The sequence below is a fragment of the Saccoglossus kowalevskii genome, chromosome 16 (genome assembly GCF_978046115.1).
Source record: "Saccoglossus kowalevskii chromosome 16, keSacKowa6.1, whole genome shotgun sequence".
Taxonomy (NCBI): domain Eukaryota; kingdom Metazoa; phylum Hemichordata; class Enteropneusta; family Harrimaniidae; genus Saccoglossus; species Saccoglossus kowalevskii.
This window is the reverse complement of record NC_140656.1, coordinates 20087535-20105979: the sequence shown is the minus strand read 5'-3', so window position 1 is coordinate 20105979 and position 18445 is coordinate 20087535. Positions and strand designations below refer to the sequence as shown.

General features: G+C 36.1%; 2 protein-coding genes across 2 annotated transcripts in view; one reads left to right on the top strand and one right to left on the bottom strand.

The window, feature by feature from the left end:
• The window catches only part of LOC102802911 (eukaryotic translation initiation factor 4E transporter-like), a 44437-nt gene extending 34165 nt beyond the window's left edge, over positions 1 to 10272 (top strand). The window contains exons 12-18 of the mRNA XM_085491195.1: positions 239 to 378; positions 517 to 724; positions 1204 to 1303; positions 1636 to 1792; positions 2404 to 3110; positions 7148 to 7331; positions 8781 to 10272. Of these exons, the coding sequence (XP_085347321.1) occupies positions 239 to 378; positions 517 to 724; positions 1204 to 1303; positions 1636 to 1792; positions 2404 to 3110; positions 7148 to 7331; positions 8781 to 8989 (1705 nt within the window). The 3' untranslated portion in view covers positions 8990 to 10272. The remainder of the gene's footprint in view (positions 1 to 238; positions 379 to 516; positions 725 to 1203; positions 1304 to 1635; positions 1793 to 2403; positions 3111 to 7147; positions 7332 to 8780) is intronic.
• A 3500-nt stretch (positions 10273 to 13772) lies between these two features.
• Positions 13773 to 17531, bottom strand: LOC146733741 (uncharacterized). The gene is made up of 5 exons (XM_085490929.1): positions 16753 to 17531; positions 16261 to 16418; positions 15405 to 15630; positions 15134 to 15199; positions 13773 to 14766 (listed from the first exon to the last, which is right to left on the bottom strand). Exons 1-5 carry the CDS (start codon positions 17529 to 17531, stop codon positions 14175 to 14177), a joined length of 1821 nt encoding a protein of 606 aa, XP_085347055.1. The 3' UTR covers positions 13773 to 14174.
• Positions 17532 to 18445: the final 914 nt, after the last annotated feature.

Genomic DNA, 18445 nt, shown 5'->3' with positions numbered 1-18445 from the left:
TTCTCAGCTGAATACCATGCATATACACTTATTTTTCTTAATTATTCCCTGCTAAAAACCTTGGAGGCTGGGATGTGTAAAAAAAAAAATCTTCAGCATGCAATGCGTTAAGGGGAGAGTAGGAAATCAAACGGGTGGTTCACCGCGGTAATCACAGCGGCTCTCCGCGGTACAAACACTAGTAGTATGACCACAGTAAGGACAATGTTACTATAATTGTACTGTACGTTTCCTACAGGTCAGTGTCTCCTTGCCAAGAGTTACTTGGAACTCTTCTCAAACACCAACAGAATACATTACAGAGGTCGACATCTCCACAAGAATTTTTACAAGTGTTGCGTCCACCTCCATCATCTCCTCGGATAGCATCCCCTTTGAGTGAGTACTGTCTTTTTATTTCATGGATATTTTAAATGTCTTTTATCAGCTGATATTTAGTGTATGTATGTAAGTATGCTGTTCTTCAGTGTATTGCAATGACAGACTTATGAAAGTTGAAATTGTGTCCTCCAATAGGTTATCCTGGAAATAGAGCAGCATCACCTCTGCCACCCCCATCACCAGGACTTGCTCCGTCAGCTCCTCCTAACACCCCTTCGAGCATACCCCGTGTACCATCTCCACAAGAACTAGTGGCACATACACAGAGTATTTACCAACAAGCGTTGATAAAAAAGCAATTAGAAGTACAGAAAGAAAAATACATGGCAAGGGAAGCAGCCAGGTAAGCCTATATGCGTTTTAGTGGAGATCGGTGTGTGAATACTTTTTCAAGCGAAATACTTTAGATACATTTTTTGGATTTGTCAATAAAGGCCAATTTAGTTTGTTTTGTTTTAGCAATGTTTCGTTTTGTGATTTCTTGTTCATTTAATTAATTAATTTGGCAATGTATTATATTGTTAAAATAATTTGCATGCTGATTAGCTATTTCAAATATTTTGCATACTATTTTCTAGTTGAATGTCTGTACATGTACCTCTACAAAACCTGTTATTGCTTTTAAATTCCTGTGTAGATTGTTATAGCAAATTGTACATGTGGTGGTACAAAAAGTGCGTCTGTCTGCACCCTTGTTCTTCACCTGAGGTTGTGTATGTTACTTTGTATACGTCACAGAAGAGATCTGTATACATGTATGAATTCTATAATACAAAATGTATGTGCAAAACATGAACAGTCATATTGTATAATTTATTGCAGAGCCAAGTCGCCCATTCCAATGTCACAAAATATGCATATGAACATGAACGATAAGCCAATGCAGGTACCAGTGCCAACATGCATGTCCACGCCACAGAGGGTTAGTTTGAAATATTTGCGTTTAGTGTGAAATAAAAAATTATGACATTTGTCAGATTCATGTATAAAATTGTTTATTCTCATGTTCACTTTATTCACATTTTCTTCACATATTTTGACGTTTTAGAAAATAGTCTTAGCCATTGTTGACGACAAAATTTGTCAATTTTAAAGAGGGTGGTGGTCATTGTGCAGCACTTGTTCGAAATTTATGTAAACAATACAATTTGTGAAATTTTGAAATACTGACATCCATTTAAGGCAAATATTTCTCTATAGTATATACCATATATGTAAAAATTCAGTTTGATTTATCCACCATTTGATTTGCAGACCATGTTAACTGCCTTCACACCAACGTCGGTAATTCGTAAAATGCATGAAAGCAAAGCTGAACAAAGTGATAAAGATGGACCATCAATGGCACAGGTACAAGGCAATAACGTATTTACAGCACAACAACGACTAAAACCTCTTGATCACTCCATGGGTAAGTAATTTGCATATATTACATTCATTATATAAATGTTGTACATATTAATGAGCCAATTTGCATATAATTTTCTGTTCCAAGGAGATGTTGATCTTCATGAGAAACAAAGTTTAAGATTTGAGTATACATTCATAAATGGCATCTTGTTGAGAACATCTTTTTTTCGCCTCCCAACATCACTACATCTATTGTTCCTCTGGCCACAGAAACCATGCAGTAGAACACTATTGGATGGGCAAGAATAAGTTGTTTGGCAAAATTTAAAAAATTTAGTCGCCCCTTTACAAATAAGATTTATTTAGTGTAAGATAGCGATTTTGGCTAAAAAATATTTCACAAGATGCGCGTCTTTGTGACAGTTTGCATTCTGTGTCGGGGTTCTATTTCTACCACACTGTAGTGTTGCCACTCTAATGTAACAAATTTAAAGTGATGTAATAAATAAAACTGTAAATCGTTCAATGTTGGTAATGTAGTTTTTTAGGTAAGAAGAACTTCGTAAAATTGGAACGAGTGCAAATACGGCTTTCAGTGGAATGGTAAATTCCATTACTTTTGGTGGTAAATGTATAATAATGCAGTGTATCCCATGCTTGTTTCTATTTCAGGCAATGTGTCTTCACAAAACCAACTTGTTAACAACATGGATGGTCCAGCAGGTGGGCACCAGCAGCCTCCCCTGTCACCAATGAATCATGTACCACATAATGTGCCAGTGGTTAAACTCTATCAGCAACCGTCACAGCATATGCAAGCTCCACAGTACAAATCAAATCAGCAAGGACCATACAATCAACCACCCCCTCCTCCCTCGTCATATAATCAGGCACCTCCCTCGCCGTACAAACAGGCACCGTCTTCTCCGTATAAGCAGGCGCCACCTTCGCCATACAAACAGGGGCCACCTTCGCCGTATAAACAGGCACCGCCATCACCGTATAAACAGCCACCCTATAACCAGCCCAAAATTCCGCCTCCTTACAAGCAACAACAGCCTCAAGTGTCGGCATTTAATCAACAGCCTTGTGTTCCAAAAATGCAGCAGCATCACAGTCCAGTGCATCAACTTAATAAAGACATCTCTGGAGATATAGATTACAATAAAATACGAGAGGTGCAACTGCAGCAGCAGCAAAAAGCTGCTGCAGTTGAAGGACAGAATTCGATGGGACCAATGCAGATGCATCCCTGTCCACAACCACCACTGCCAGTGTCGATGATTCCTTCACGTATGCCAGCTCAGCAGCCTTTACTACGTGGAGTTTATCCAGGAATTTCAAATGTGAGAAATGTACCTAACATGCCATTACAACAGGTAAGTTGGCAACAGACAACCGATACAATTGCAGTAGGTGAAAGTGTAAATGTTTAGTCCAATATAATTTTTGTCAAACTAGTTTATCACAATTTCTTGGTTATTATTAGCAGTGAACTTTTTTCACACCTGCTCAAAGAATGGACCACAGTTCTCCTGTGGGTGAAATCAAAGATGTCAAATAACTAAGACTTGTTAAATGTACATGCATGTCATATCACTTGATTCCACTCATCCCAAAGAAAATTTACTTGTAAGCCAAGTAATTTCTGATAAATTGTGCTTAGGATGATTTTTCACCCACTGATGCTATAGGATAGCATAAGATTTTTTTTTTTTTTTTTGCCTGAATTTTGTGTTTCACAGCAGACTAAATTAAAAAACACATGAGTATTAGTTTTATTGTACATTATACAACACAGAATTTCAGACTTTCAAAAATGCCCCCTATCATTCAATTTTTCACTACCATAAAATGCCTAATTTAGGCAGAATGTTTATTTTAAACTGACCCCCCAATTATTAGGTTGGTCATATCACAAAACTGGAAAAATAGAAAATACTTTAATATAAGCAGCCTACTTTAGAGCTAAATTTACACTAGCAAAAACATTCTTCCAGCTTCATTTCTTTTATTTTTAAGAATCTGTGATAGACAGTGTGGTTTTTGACTCCCATGTGCGAAGCACAAAATGGGAGTCTTTGCAGTTAGTGTGTCTGTATGTGTGTATGTGTGTATGTGTGTATGTGTGTATGTGTGTGTGTATGTGTGTATGTGTGTCCGACTGTTCCACTGCTATCTCAAGAACCATACATCGGTTTTTGATGAAACTTGGTGCATAGATGCTCTGGGCCAATGCGCAGATTTGACTAGGTTTTGGTAAAAATCCATGCTCGTTAATTACCTAATTTGCATGATAATTAGCTAATTTTTAGCTGTTCTATGACTGTTCCACTGATATCTAAAGAACCACTCATTGGATTTTGATGAAACTTGGTACATAGATGCTCTGAACATATGCGCAGATTTGATTAATTTTTGGTAAAAATCCGTGCATATTAATTACCTAATTTGCATGATAATTAGCTATTTTTTAGTGGTTCCATGACTGTTCCACTGATATCTAAACAACCACTCATTGGATTTTGATGAAACTTGGTACATAGATGCTCTGAACTAATGCTAGGTTTTGATTAGTTTTTGGTAATAATCCGTGGATACTAATTACCTAATTTGCATAATGATTAGTCAATTTTCGGTTTTTCCACTGATATCTCAAGTACTAATCATCACATTTCAATGAAACTTGGTACATAGATGTCATACGACACTGCACAGACCTGATAGTTTTTATGGTAATATCAGTACATATTAATTACCTAATTTGCATAATTAATTAATTTTCAGCATTTGATATAAGTAGTTAGCATTACATTTCAATGAAACTTGGTACTTACATACTCAAGGACTATGCAGAGATTGATTGTTTTCGATAAATATTTGTGCATATTAATCACCTAATTTGCATAATTAGTTAATTTTCAGCTTTTCCACGGGTATCTCAAGTACTAATTATCGCATTTCAATGAAACTTGGTACATAGATCCTTTAGGACTATGCAGAGACCTGATTAGTTTTAGGGTAAATAATTGTGCATATTAATTACCTAATTTGCATAATTAATTTTCAGCTTTTCTACTGATATCTAAAGTACTAATCATCATATTTCAATGAATCTAGAATTATGCAGACCCAATTAGTTTCCGGTAAATATTTGTGCATATTAATCACCTAATTTGCATAATTAACCAACTTTCACACTGATATCTCAGGTACTATACATCACATATCAATGAATGTACATGGATGCTGTAGGACAATAGACAGACCTGAATAATTGTGGGTTAAAATCTGTACATATTAATTACCTAATTTGCATAATTAACCAATTTTAATCTTTCACACTGATATCTAAAGTACCGTAAAAACTCCAAAATTTCGACTGGTTTTAAATAATTTGTGTTAGAAATGTGACGTGTTTTTAGAGTCAAAATTAAGGTGCATTTTCGGACGGTCGAATTTTTCAGAATAGAAATCAGCAAAAAAAAATGGGGATGATAGACAGTGTGCTTCATTAGTTTTTAAAAAATGCAATGTCCGTCAATTGACGTAAACTTCCTCATGTTTCACGGTAAAAGCAAAGGTCGTGGCCGAGTTGTAACTCAAAATCTAAACAAAGTCATCAATCAGTGAGTATTATGACAAGCAAAACAAAACATCAAGACGCGGAGAAGAGGTCAGCACAAAACTAATAGGTCAAAAGACAAAGCTGTCTCGCACTACCTAGGAAAACTTGCGAATGTTCGAAGTACAGGTACCCATTGGACAAAAGATACATGGAAGTTTAGCAAACGATCTCCCCGACCCAGTGCAATGTATCCGGTTAGAATCAAAGCTCACGTGTCCCTTATTTGAGCACCGTACCGGTGATTTGAGGGACCAAATTCTGCCGTAAATTCGCCCTTGGATTAAAAAATATAATGGGATTTAAGAAAATAAAATGGGACTTTTAAGGTGTATTTTGGCGTCATTTTTCGGACATTTCAATCAATCCTGTCGGCTAAAATAGAGTCTAAGTTTTACCGTAGTCATTGACGTCTGTCTATTCAAGAGTACACGTGTATGATTTTTATCGTGACTTTATCGTGATTTTATCATCCAGCTTTTTGATTGGTTAATTAGCGATTTGACCTATTTGACCTAAGAGAACATGGCGGATATCCTACAGCATCAAACGTTTATACGAGACCGGAATCATTCGCTTACGATGAAACTAAGTTGACTTTTATTTGTATTTCATAACCATTCAACAAATTTATTTTGTGTACATTATTATAATCACTACTGAGTACAGTAATAATCAACAATTCAGAAACGCAGCATGCCGAGATTTTTGTGTTCGTTTTTATTTGAAACTTCGTTTATTTAGAATATATTTTCGTTACCAATAAAATAAAAATCTCTCAGTCAATCAGAAACCCGGATTCATGCCTTTGAGGAAGGTCCCGTTTGAACGCTCACATCGGGTTTTTTTTCGTTTGGGGGAAAACTAAAACTGGTCGCAATTTTCGAATAAGAATGAGTCGGCAATTTTTAGTGGAGTCGAAAATTTGGAGGTAAATAAAACACCGAAACCCGGCAAATAAATAGGCGGTCAAATTTTTAGAGGGGTCGAAATTTTGGAGTTTTCACGGTGCTAATTATTCCATTTCAATGAAACTTAGTACAAAGATGCTCTAGGACAATGTACAAACCTAATTAGTTTGGGGTAAAAATCTGTTCATATTAATTCCCTAATAAGCATAATAATTCATAATTTTTTGGTTCTAATCACATTTCAATTAAACTTGGAGACATAGATTTTCTGTTACATTGCGCAGACCTCATTAGTTTTACACTCAAATCTGGTCATATTAATTTTCTGATTTGCATAATTAGTTTTCAGCTAAGTAATTTCGAATTATATTTAATGTGTCTCCAATACTCTCAGCACATGGGAGTTCTTTCTAAGCTTTCTTTGATTTATAACTGTTATTGTGGATTATTCTAATAAGCTCATTCAGCATACACAGGCTACTGAAAATAATTGTAAGGGACAGAACATTGACTGTTATTTATAAATAATTTCTCCAAGTAAAACAACAGCATTGTCTTGTCATACATGTAAAAAATAAACTGACTTGTGTGGTCAAATTTGATAGTTGAAAAAGATACACCAAACAATTGCATATCAACTCGTGACCCTTTGCATCTTGACATTCTCATTTTGATCAAAGCAGCCACTTGAAAACAGGTGATCTTACTTGCTGGCTTTGGAAGAAAAATATTTTTTGGATCGCCCTATGAGATGAGCATCCTGGAATAATTTCAGCAAAATATACTATACATTCCTTCTTTGTGGTATGAAAACGGAAAAATTGAATTTCAAATCTTGGATGCTAGAAATTTAATTAACAAATGTTTGTCTTCTCTGTAGGGTAACAATCCAAGGCCAATGCAGCAGCAAGTGCCATTGATAGTGAACCCCAGATCCCCATTTCCATGTACATCATCCGGAGCAATATCCCAAACTGCTGCCACTGCTGCTGCTATAGCTGCTATGCAAGCTCAGGCTGGACTCCAAAGAAGTTTGTCACAAAATCCAAAAAACTCTAGACCAGGTAAGGCCAAAAAAAAAAGTTTTTCCTGTCATCAAGTTAATCAGTTTTATATCTGCAGCTCGCACATTATTTTTAAATTTTTCATAACCGGAAGAATGTACCATAAATTTCTAATTTAGGCGTCATTTTTAAAACATTTTGATCTTTCCTGACGCCTAAATTAGTCTGATTTTTCGTAGTCATTGACGCCTATTCAAGAGTACAATGTTTATCAAACTTAGCATGACTGGGTAAACTTTGTTTCGACAATGAGCTGTTATCATCGTAAAGTGTCTTAAATTTTCTTCAATGCTCAGTTTATCTTTCAAAAAACTACTACCAGTAATTTTTCAATTTAAAAAAAAAAAAAAAATTATGCTGTTTTCCCATCAAAATCAATGCCAAAAGATTGTATTATGCGTTCCTACAATGTCGATGAACCATCATTAACATTTTTAAATGACTACCGGTATGATAATTTGAACACATTGGCACCATTCTGCATTCTGATTGGTTAATAAGCGACTTGACTTATCAGGTAAAAGACACATAAAATGTGTAATTAAACAAACTAGTTCTACAAATATTCTAGGTAGAACTGCATTTTTTTGCCCATTACCAGTTTTTTATTAGCTCCGCTGTCGACTTTGTCAAGCGGAGCCTATCATATGAGTGATTGTCCGTCGTGTCAATGTTTTACTTCTTCGACTTCTTCTTGAAAACTACAAGCCTGAATGCTTTGATACTTGGTGTATATGTACCTTGGGTAGACCTCTCTCAGATTTGTTCATTTCATGATCATATCTTCAATTTTGGTGAATATTTTTGTCATTTTTGGTAAAAAGTGATATTTTCATCTTCTTGTTAAAAACCACAAGTCAAATTGCTTTGATATTAAATATATAGGTACTACATGTGGACCTCTCTCAGATTTGTTCATTTTGTAATGATATCTTTAATTCTCTAATTTTGGTGAATATTTTTGTCATTTTTGGTAAAAAGTGATATTTTCGACTTGTTAAAAACCACAATCATTTATGGTGAAAAAAGATATTTTTGAATTCTTGTTGAAAATAGCAAGTCCCGTTGCATTGATACTATGCATATTGTTCATTTTCTAATGATATCTTCTGTTCTTTAATTGAAATGTGCAGTGCGGAGCTATCTCAGCCAAGAGGCTGCTTGTTCTACTATATTTGGTTTATATATTTCAAAGTTGCACTATATTTTAGCACTAGAAGTGAAAACTCAAGCTTACAACTTGTCTTATTTTAGAAAGCCTACTACAATATGTTAAGTTCATGGCACTATGCTATAGGTTTATTTACTCCACACCTGGGCAAGGTATTCAAAGCTGCTCGGTTTGTTTTACTAGGGACAAAAATGTGTGTTTGTATTCAAAGCCCATCTCAGTCGAAACAAGAAGTACCATAGTTATTATAAACTGATTGTTGACTTTTCTCTCCACAGATTTGCCAAATACACCCCCTTCGGTAAATACTGGTCTATTTTCACAGTCGGTGAATGCACCAATCATGAGTCAAAGATCCCAGTCGCCTGTCAACTTGACAAAATGGTTCGGAACCGATGTACTGCGCCAACCACTGCCACAAATGCCTCCAATGATACACCATGGTAAAAATGTTCTTTCCGTTGAAGATATTGAATGCCACCAATAAACTGGGTGGCTCGTCTTCAGTATTAGTTGAACTGTACATCCGAGTCATCAGGTACTTCTTTTGAAAATATTAAGAAGCATCCAAATCATTGAAAAGCAAAACCCATCCTAGAACAAATCCTTTTTCTTGAAATTTGTGTTTAATTTTTTTGTAACTTTTAGCCTTACAGGCAAAATTGTACGATGTTTTTTTTAAAAACTTTCTAATAAGGTCTTGTGATTTATGTGAGTTTTAAGTGAAACATCACACATAAAAAAAAAAATCAACTTTACTTGGTGCTTTGATAAGTTATTGCTTGATCCAAGTGAATCCAGCGATAAATATTGCTTTGATGAAGAAAGATGGGAACCACCCAAAATGAAATATTTGCATTTACAGAACCAAGTCTGTTTCATCGAGTAAGATGAGCTTTTGTCTTTGTGTACATTTCTTGTAATTTAATATATTCCTGTGATTTTTCATGGTATTGCTTTCTTCTTCTTCTTTTTTTTTTATTTTTTATGGCACTCTTTGATGTTATTTTCTGATTATAAATGTGATGATCAAAGTCGTTGTTTTTTCCCTTGTACCTCGTTTGATGGCTGTGATGATGTAATCTGTTAAAGTGCTTTCTTCAAAGTTTAGTTGCTTGTATATACATTTTCTACCTTTAAAATGTTGTTAGTCAGAAAAAACAAACTGTTGAAAAGGAATTTGTATAAAGGTATATTGATATAAGAAAGTGATTTATTTTTGTTTTGAACTTTGTGTTTATTGTGCCATTTTGATAGGATATACAAAAAAAGCTTTAAAAAAGATATTTTTTTTTATGTGTTATATTTTTTTGTTACAAAATTGGTTCTCTGCTTCTTGTAAATTTATACAAAGTCCAGTTTTTGCTGAAAAATATTTGCTGTTTTTCTTTTCCCACTTGTCACAAATGTTGACAATTAACTGCAAGTATTTTTTTTTTGGTATCCAATGTTCTTTTGTGTGAAGCAAGCCAAGCAAAATAAGCTGCAAGCGAAAAAATAGCTTCAGCGGTAGCTACAATATTTATTGACCCGAATTTATCCAAAATGAGGCAGATTGATTTTTCATTCCCGGTTCTAATGTAATAGCAGGTATTGCATAAGTGTATCTTTTCCTCATGTTTACAGTGTAATCGTTTTTTATGTGCACCTTGATTTGTTCTCTGTACTGTCACGGAGTTGGCTTAACAACATTAAAATTGTGCTAGTAGTTAAATGCATCAATTGTTCTGTGTTTACAAGTGTACATAAATAAATACTATCAGAATTTAAGCATTTTGGTTAATTTTTATCACAAATGACTTAATAATCTGAAGGATGATTTTATAGGTAAGTGAAGCAGTGTGTTTGTTTCATGGTTACTTCAATTCTTGGTGTATACAAAGCAATACACACTGACTGCATCTTTACAATCATAAACATAGGTCAACTTGTAATTATTTCCCACAAATAAGAGAAAACTAAAAAATAATGTTTAAATGTGACATGTAATCGGTCCTCTCCAAAGCTGCTCATTTTGTAAAGGATAATGCAAAAAGTGAACTGCATTGTTAGGGTGTTGTATGATTTGTATTCTCGTGTTATGGCAGCTGGATCTGATACTAGAATTGCATGTTGATCAACTAATGAATATTCATGATCTATCTGTAAATGCCACATAGCCCAAAAGTCAACCAAATAGTTGGCAGCATGTCATGAATTGTGTGAACTCAGCTCACCCGTAATGTCGCGTGATCTATATAAAAGTTAAAACAATGTAAAACAAAAATCAACCTAATCTTTGTTGTAGCCAAGAAGCACTCTGTATGTTCTAAATGCCTAGTTTCTGATTCTAATTCAGGTCTTTATTCTGGAAGCATGTTCTGTCGTATATAAACTCCCTACGACAGTGTTGACTTTATCAAGACGAGTTCTGGCTTAATCCAAATGTGCACTTGGCTTCTTGATCTACCAGGAATTTGATGTTGGTCGTCGGTTTTTGGACTAGATCATGAATATTCATCATTTGATCATTACAGACTCTTAAATGTGTTGCCCACCTTGTACTCGCGCATATCTTAATTGGGGCATAATTCCTTTCCCCAGAAGCAAATTTGCCCCGGGTTGTGCTTAAAGTATAAGATGTGACAGATAAAGTACTTTGTACATGGATTCTTCAGAAATACAGTTATTTCAGGTCATACTTTATATTTGAGAAGAGCAAACATATTCTGGTTTTATCTTGTACAGATTTCTCCCTATGAGGAAGTGATACAAATGATACCCTCGGCCGCCTTTTAGCTTCACTGTCATAGATGACAGAGTGGAGCCATTTGTATAGATGATCTTCCGTTGTCCATCCGTCCGTAAACAATTGCATTTTAGATTTCTTCTTGAAAACTACTTGCTCAATTACTTTGATACTTCGTATGTAGGTACCTGAGTGGACCTCTGTCAGATTTGTTCATTTCGTGTCAATATCTTCAATTCTCTATTTTGGCAAATATTTTTGTCATTTGAGGTAAAAAAAAATGATATTTTTGACTTCTTGAAAACTACCTGCCAAGTTACTTTGATAAATAGTATGTGGGTAGCTTGAGTGGACCTCTGTCAGATTTGGTTATATCCACAATTCTCTATTTTCCAAAGCAGTCAGCTAAAGTTACAAAGTGTAGGAAAAGTTAAAAACGCAAGAACAACAAGACGTAAAAGTATGGAGTTTACCTTATCTCTGCATAATAAAAGTGTGGTTTACATCTTCATATGAATAAAAGTATGTACTTTATATGGCGATGGTAAACCCCATACATTCACTTAACACAACTATTAAAGCACACACACATTTGATTGCACTTTTGTTGAATATAAGAATCCTAAACCCCACACAAATATTTATATGGAGATTTTATACGACACACTTGGGTTGAATTGGAGATCGCAAAAACTACACAAATATTAATATGGAGTTTGCCCAATGTATTTGTATGGATGCTAAATGTTATTTTGAATATTAGTCACCCCTCTCCATTATAGTTATGTCCTAGTAGATTTGCCTCTACTGTCAGTTTGTCTATACATCCGGACTCATTTCCTATACACAAAGCTGGGCATTGACCCTAGAAAAAATATGAAACTCGTGCAATTAATTTTCTCCTTGAAGTAAGGCACGTTTCAAATTAGGTGTTATGGAAGCAGATGCTTGACTTTGTTTTATTCAGAATTATCCATTATAATTCAACAATACCTCCATATCCTCGGGGGCGGAGCTACGTCACGGACGTTCTACGTTGCTAAGACGCGCACCACTGTACCACGTATTTCTATGGGCTTTTTGCGCGCTGCTGTGGAGCTGGTGAAAACTCGAGAAAACAACACAAACTCAACTTTGAAGTAATCCTGAACAACCAAATTCATATATGTTACACACGTAGGGCAAATCTTGTTACACTGTTCAGGGGACTCTCAACAACCATCGCAAAGTACCGTTTTCTGCGAGTTGTTGGTCTTTGTTTTCAACGCGAGGGTTGCCAGGCGGTAGAAAATGCCCGGATGTCCCCCCCCCCCCCCCGAGGATAGCGACTGCGATTACTCACATAAATGGGGATGAGATACAAACAACGTGCATTGTGTCAGCACAGGTGGCGCTATTCAACACAGACGTGATCTGCGTGTCAATGAAACAACCTGTATTTAGGAATATGGTTGGTGTCGGGAAGTCGCTTTAAATTGCCAGGCAGCTGGTGCCGCTATCCGCGCTATGTCTGGCTCCATTAGTTCCAACGCTGGGGGCGCTTACAAAAGCATTAACGTTTCACGCCTCCAGTGGGCAGTCGGGCTGGTTATACAGTTATCCTGATTCTCGCGTAGCCCATTCTGACTAATCAGCGTGACGATGTTGGGCATGAGGTGTAATATGCATCTTATCAATGTGATTTCACTCTCATGAGAATGCCGTAACGAACTGTTTGTACATTATTGAACTGAAGATAATCAAGTGGAAATCCAGAGTGACAATTTTAGACATCAAAGAATAGATGAATGTTTGCTAGAAACGATAAATATAATATATGAAAAATGATAGTAGTTAATTGTTGTCCTTCATTTAATATACTTGTAGTTGATATCAAACCGATGAATAATTACGAACAACGTATCTATTAAAATATATGTTAAACAGTGTTCTGCATGCAGGTAAAACCCCATAGAAGACGGTCCGTCCGATGTATTGTAAAACTATATAAATATGGCTTATGTAGCAAAAATGCACTATTATATATCGCGAATTTAGATATAGCAGGTTGGTTGGGTTTGGGAGAGGGCGCGACGAAAGATGCATATTCTGAGCATATCATTAATCTGTCGTACATATAGAACAGTTGGTGTATGTGGCCACTCTATTTCCGATTAAGCACATCATAGTCATTACGGAGGTGATTTTGGTCTGGGTGCAAAACAAGTTCGCTTCCATTCACGTGTGTTTAAAAGTTGCATATATTCTGTTTTAACATAGATCCACGTAATAGTAATATGTGCGCTCTTTTGGGTACAATCTATCCCTAGATTTCGTGATTGTCATATTATTGAGATTGTTCACATTTTAGACTACATAACTATATATAATCACCCACGAAAAAACGTGGAACATTATGATGATATATTGTCATTTTATTAATAACAACACAGGCTACTAGTATAAAATAATGTATAGTCAATAACATTATTAAAATTAATATTATATTAAATTAAAAATAATATTAATTATTTAAATTATTATATCAATTACATAAGCTACATTATTTACATAGACTGATTTTATTGGTAGATATCTCAACTATAGAATGTTTACATTCCCAACACAGTTGGACATGTGCTTTTAGAGTTATAGTCATTTAAATATGACGCACAATAAAAATAAAAAAATAGTTACGGGGTAAATTGTATAATCATCGCTAAATCAATTAACAGCTCTGAATTAAATCAATGAATCAGTCACGGTGCGTGCACATATATGTCGGATAAGTAGCTTTGCTGGCTCATTGCCATGCATTGGTATAAAAAGACAAAAAAGAAACAAACTCAAACTTTGGAAAATATTAATTTTGTATTTTATCACGGTCCATGTGAGACACATTCTATTCATTATATTTCAAAGAGCATATTTTGTTGCAAAAACGGCTTGATTGAATATATAGTGCTTAATACGTGTCATTCACTGTGTTATAAATGTGATTTCCCGAGACCGAGTCTTTGCACACGTCTAACTTGTTAGATCCATTTGTTCCAGGCTCAGTCAGGTTCTCTGAGTTTGAATTGTGTTTTCTATTTCCTCGCTTAGTGTAATCGTAGAGGGTGTCATATTGTGATTCATCGTTACATGTAATGGCATGTGTTGCGGGAGATATTCGGTACTCTTCGGCCCGAATGATTCTTCCAGCTGTCTGCTCTAGAGTGCGTTGATTATAAAATGGTTCTGCATATATATGTGTGTCTGGGTCGTCCACAGAACCGTTTCCAAATGAATTAACTGGTCTGGGAGTATTATGTAAATACGAGCTAATTTGTTGTTGAGGTGTGATCCTATTAATAGCTAGTTGATTGTACTCATTCGCAGAATTCCCGATTGATTGCGTCTTCTTTCTACTGATGTCCACCACTGGATCGCTCGAAGAGCTTTCACTGTAAGCCTGGTCATATAATTCAGAATTACGTACGCTTGAAGTGGTTGTGTAATCACACCTTACACTGCACGACGTGAGGTCTGTTTCTAGAAGATTTGTCACGTGATATCTACAATGAAATTACGTAGATGATTCAGTAATACATGTATGACTACATAGGCAGTACTTCCAATCTGTGTCTATTAAAAATGTTTTGAATGATGTCAAGATGAATCACGAAGTTTATATAGATGTTATGGTGAATATATCAAATTGTAAGTAGCTATATTTGTATGACGTAAACTCGAGACGTAGTTAGCCGGGCTGGAAGTGGACGGGGCAACGCCGTTCTAAAACCAGCAGAGAGCAAATCTTCGTGAAAGACCACGATTATACAATAGGTATTAAAACTATGTAACCGTTTCAAGAAGAGGAAGATTGATTTATCCAATATCTGAATATTAGGTGTATTGTCAACGATCTAAAAGATAACTTACTTAGACATCGGGTATGTATGTCTCGCCGTGGAGTTACGAACCAGGTCGTGCCTACAGGTTTTCTCACTGTAATAAAAAGAACGTTAGGAATGACGTTTGGTAAATATTGTGGCCAACATGTTCCCATATCCCATATTTAATTATTCATTTATATATACTTGGTGTAAATGGCAGCTGTATGGTGTGGCGACAGTACTAACCAATAAAAAAAGTTACAATTAATACATTAAAATCAATTTTTACCTCAATAACATTGAGGAATGGTAATTACCTGTGCATTAAATCACGATCCAAACACTTTGCCTCATATGCTGGTATACTATTGTCCAATGAAAACACTGGATGTACGCGTATATTGTCTGTTTTCTTTGCACACTTGGAATGATACTGGCGCCGTACCATTAACAATATTACAACAACACCAACAGTGATAAAAACAAAAACAACTACTGGTACTATTACTGCTATCTGACTGCTTGATAGTTGTATTGCTGGTCCTGAAATACAGAATGTATAAAGCATTAAAACAAAATAGCGTGTGACGAGTATATTATTCTAATAGATGTGGTGAGTCCACTTTGTTGTCTAACCTGCAATTATTAGTCGTTTCTCCTTTCAAAAGCCATTCCATCAGTTATTGATACAGCTTAATAAACGATGTCGATTCCAGTTTGTTTGTTTTTTTGGTGCAAAGTCTCCTAATTATTACTATTTTTCTTATACGTTATGCTTATAATTATGTTATTAGACAGATTGATTCATAGCTTAAATTCTACACAAAGAAAAGTCATTAAATGTTCCCAAAGACTGAAAGTTACGTATGTGCAAAAATAATGAGGCGCTGTCTCGAGGAGTTGAATAGTTATAACACCCTCTCTAAGTACACATTGAACCATTGCATTTATTTACGCCGTCATAGCTACTGCTTAAAGCGCGGGAGCTTGCGCATGCGTCAGATAGCTTGGCTACAAACAAGCATCTACCCATAAGCCTTTGATAAAGCGCAAGTATTCCACATGGCGTTAACATATTCTGATTATGCTATACAATATGTTATACAATTAAAGATAAATTAATTTGTGACCACTATTGTCGCCTGAAGAAGACAAGCAACTGATTCCACTCACCACTAATTGGACTTCCTGGAGTTGAAATTCTAGATGTTTCATTGCAGAATTGTCCCAGCCATGGATCAAGACATTCACAACCCAGCGTGTTGCACCTTCCACCATTTTGACAACCACAAATGTTTTCCCCGCATCCATTTAATGCCAAGCCAGTTGAACTGAAACAGAACAAAGTTAACATACATCAGTTGTTTGTTAATAACGACTTGTGAGTAAAGATGGTGGCAATTAAAATATCATTTCCAGGATATGACTACTTGATTATACGTTCGAATTTCTACGAGCGATGTATAGGAATCATAAAACGGAATGCTTCGTCAACTAACTAAATTTATTTTGTTTACCTGAAAAAAAAACTGCCAAACATCATTATTATACTGTTTAACTTCATTATTCTTTAAATATGAAATATTATTGGTAGCAAAACAATCATTAGCTATATTATACTCTCAAATTCGAAGCTTTGTGTTCAGTGCCAGTTTGCTTTCTTACCTGTGCGGACAATCACATCTCCCATCCACGTGGTAGCAGTAGTTTCCACCACAGTAAGGACACTTGCTGGCACACTGGGTTCCAAACATCCCATGTTCACATGGTTTCTCACACGTTACACCCACCCATCCTGATTTACATGAGGTGCAAGTTATCTCACCATCCTCAATGCAGTCTTGACAGTTCACTGGGCATTTTTCAGTACATTTATATCCGATCCAACCAGGTGTGCAAGTACACGTGCCTGTCACGTGGTGGCATGATCCTTCATTCCCACATTCACATTGTGCAATACATCCATATCCGTAGAAACCGTCATTACAAACATTATCGCAATAGTTGCCTTGCCAACCTGGGGAGCAGTCACACGAGCCCTCGGCTGGACTACACGTTCCTCCATTATAACAGTGTTTACACTTGTCATTGCAGTAGTTACTATGGCTTACGCATTCCGTACAACTACTTCCGGTCCATTCAGTTGGACAAACGCATTGGTACGGATCCAAGTCGCCGCAGAGGGCCCCATTGTAGCATTCACACAATCGGCTACATTCGCTGCCAAAATATCCAGGTTTGCAAGAGCAGCTACCATCCCGTGGATCGCAAACGTAGTTATTGGGGCAATCACAACGTTCATTGCACTGGTCGCCATAGAAACCGTCTTCACACACGCAGTCGTCTGCTGCTTGTGAACACATAGAATTTGGCGGGCAATTACAAGCATGCTGGCATAACGCACCATAGTAACCAGGCTGACAGGCGCAAGATCCATCCATCATATTGCAATACGCTCCGTGTTTACAGTTACAGGAGAAGGCACACGTGTTGCCATAGTAACCTTGGTGGCATTTGCACGATCCGTCCACATTGTTGCAGTTGGCATCATTTTCACATTGACAGTCACTGAAGCAGCCATCGCCATATTTTCCAATTGGACATGCTATGTCAAGGTTAAATAGACATCGATAAATACATGTAGTTATAGATTTAATAAATAGTTTTAGCTATAGGTTTGTTGGCTGAAATTCCTCAAGTTTAGGATTTTCGACTGAAATATGAATGTAGTGTAGTGTAGTGTAGTGTAGTGTAGTGGTACATATTGACAACGAGTATATCTTATGACTTATGCGTCAGATAGCCATAGCGTGTCATTGTTTACAAACAAGCTTTTTAGCGTGTGTTGTTATCGTCGCTTGGGACTCAATTCCCGCGCGTGCGCAGGTGACGACCCTCCCGCTTTAGAACGGTGCATTCATGAATGACACCAATTTTGAGGTATCCTGGGAAAGTAACTTTACCGTATATTTGAAAACTACGATCGTTGACATTCGCTGAAAGGAAATAACAAATGAAACAATAACTGGCGCTATTATTTGTCACTACTGAACATACTACTGTATATATGTGCAGTGCATTATGGTAGAGAAATTTCCATTGTATTTGATCGAGAACTATTATCATAATGGAAAATGACTGACAATTTTCATGACATTTCGAACTTGAAAAAGTGTCCAATGACCCCGATTTGTTTTCATTATCGGTATCTTGGTGACATGAACTCATAGTAATGAAAGTATGGTGAACACGGCGCCCACTTAACACAAAACACAAGTACGCCCCCTATCATTGATATAAATACCATTACTCACCCAAACACGTTGTTATATTATGTTTATAGTATCCATTGCAGCAT

What these genes read in the sequence shown, in the direction of transcription:
- LOC146733741 (XM_085490929.1), bottom strand. Translation starts at nt 17,531, where the DNA reads ATGATGGATGGATCTTGCGCCTGTCAGCCTGGTTACTATGGTGCGTTA. An exon ending in GATCGTGATTTAATGCACAG is followed by an intron (nt 15,200 to 15,404) that starts GTAATTACCATT and finishes TTTTTATTACAG; the next exon opens with TGAGAAAACCTGTAGGCACG. An exon ending in CATACATACCCGATGTCTAA is followed by an intron (nt 14,767 to 15,133) that starts GTAAGTTATCTT and finishes ATTTCATTGTAG; the next exon opens with ATATCACGTGACAAATCTTC.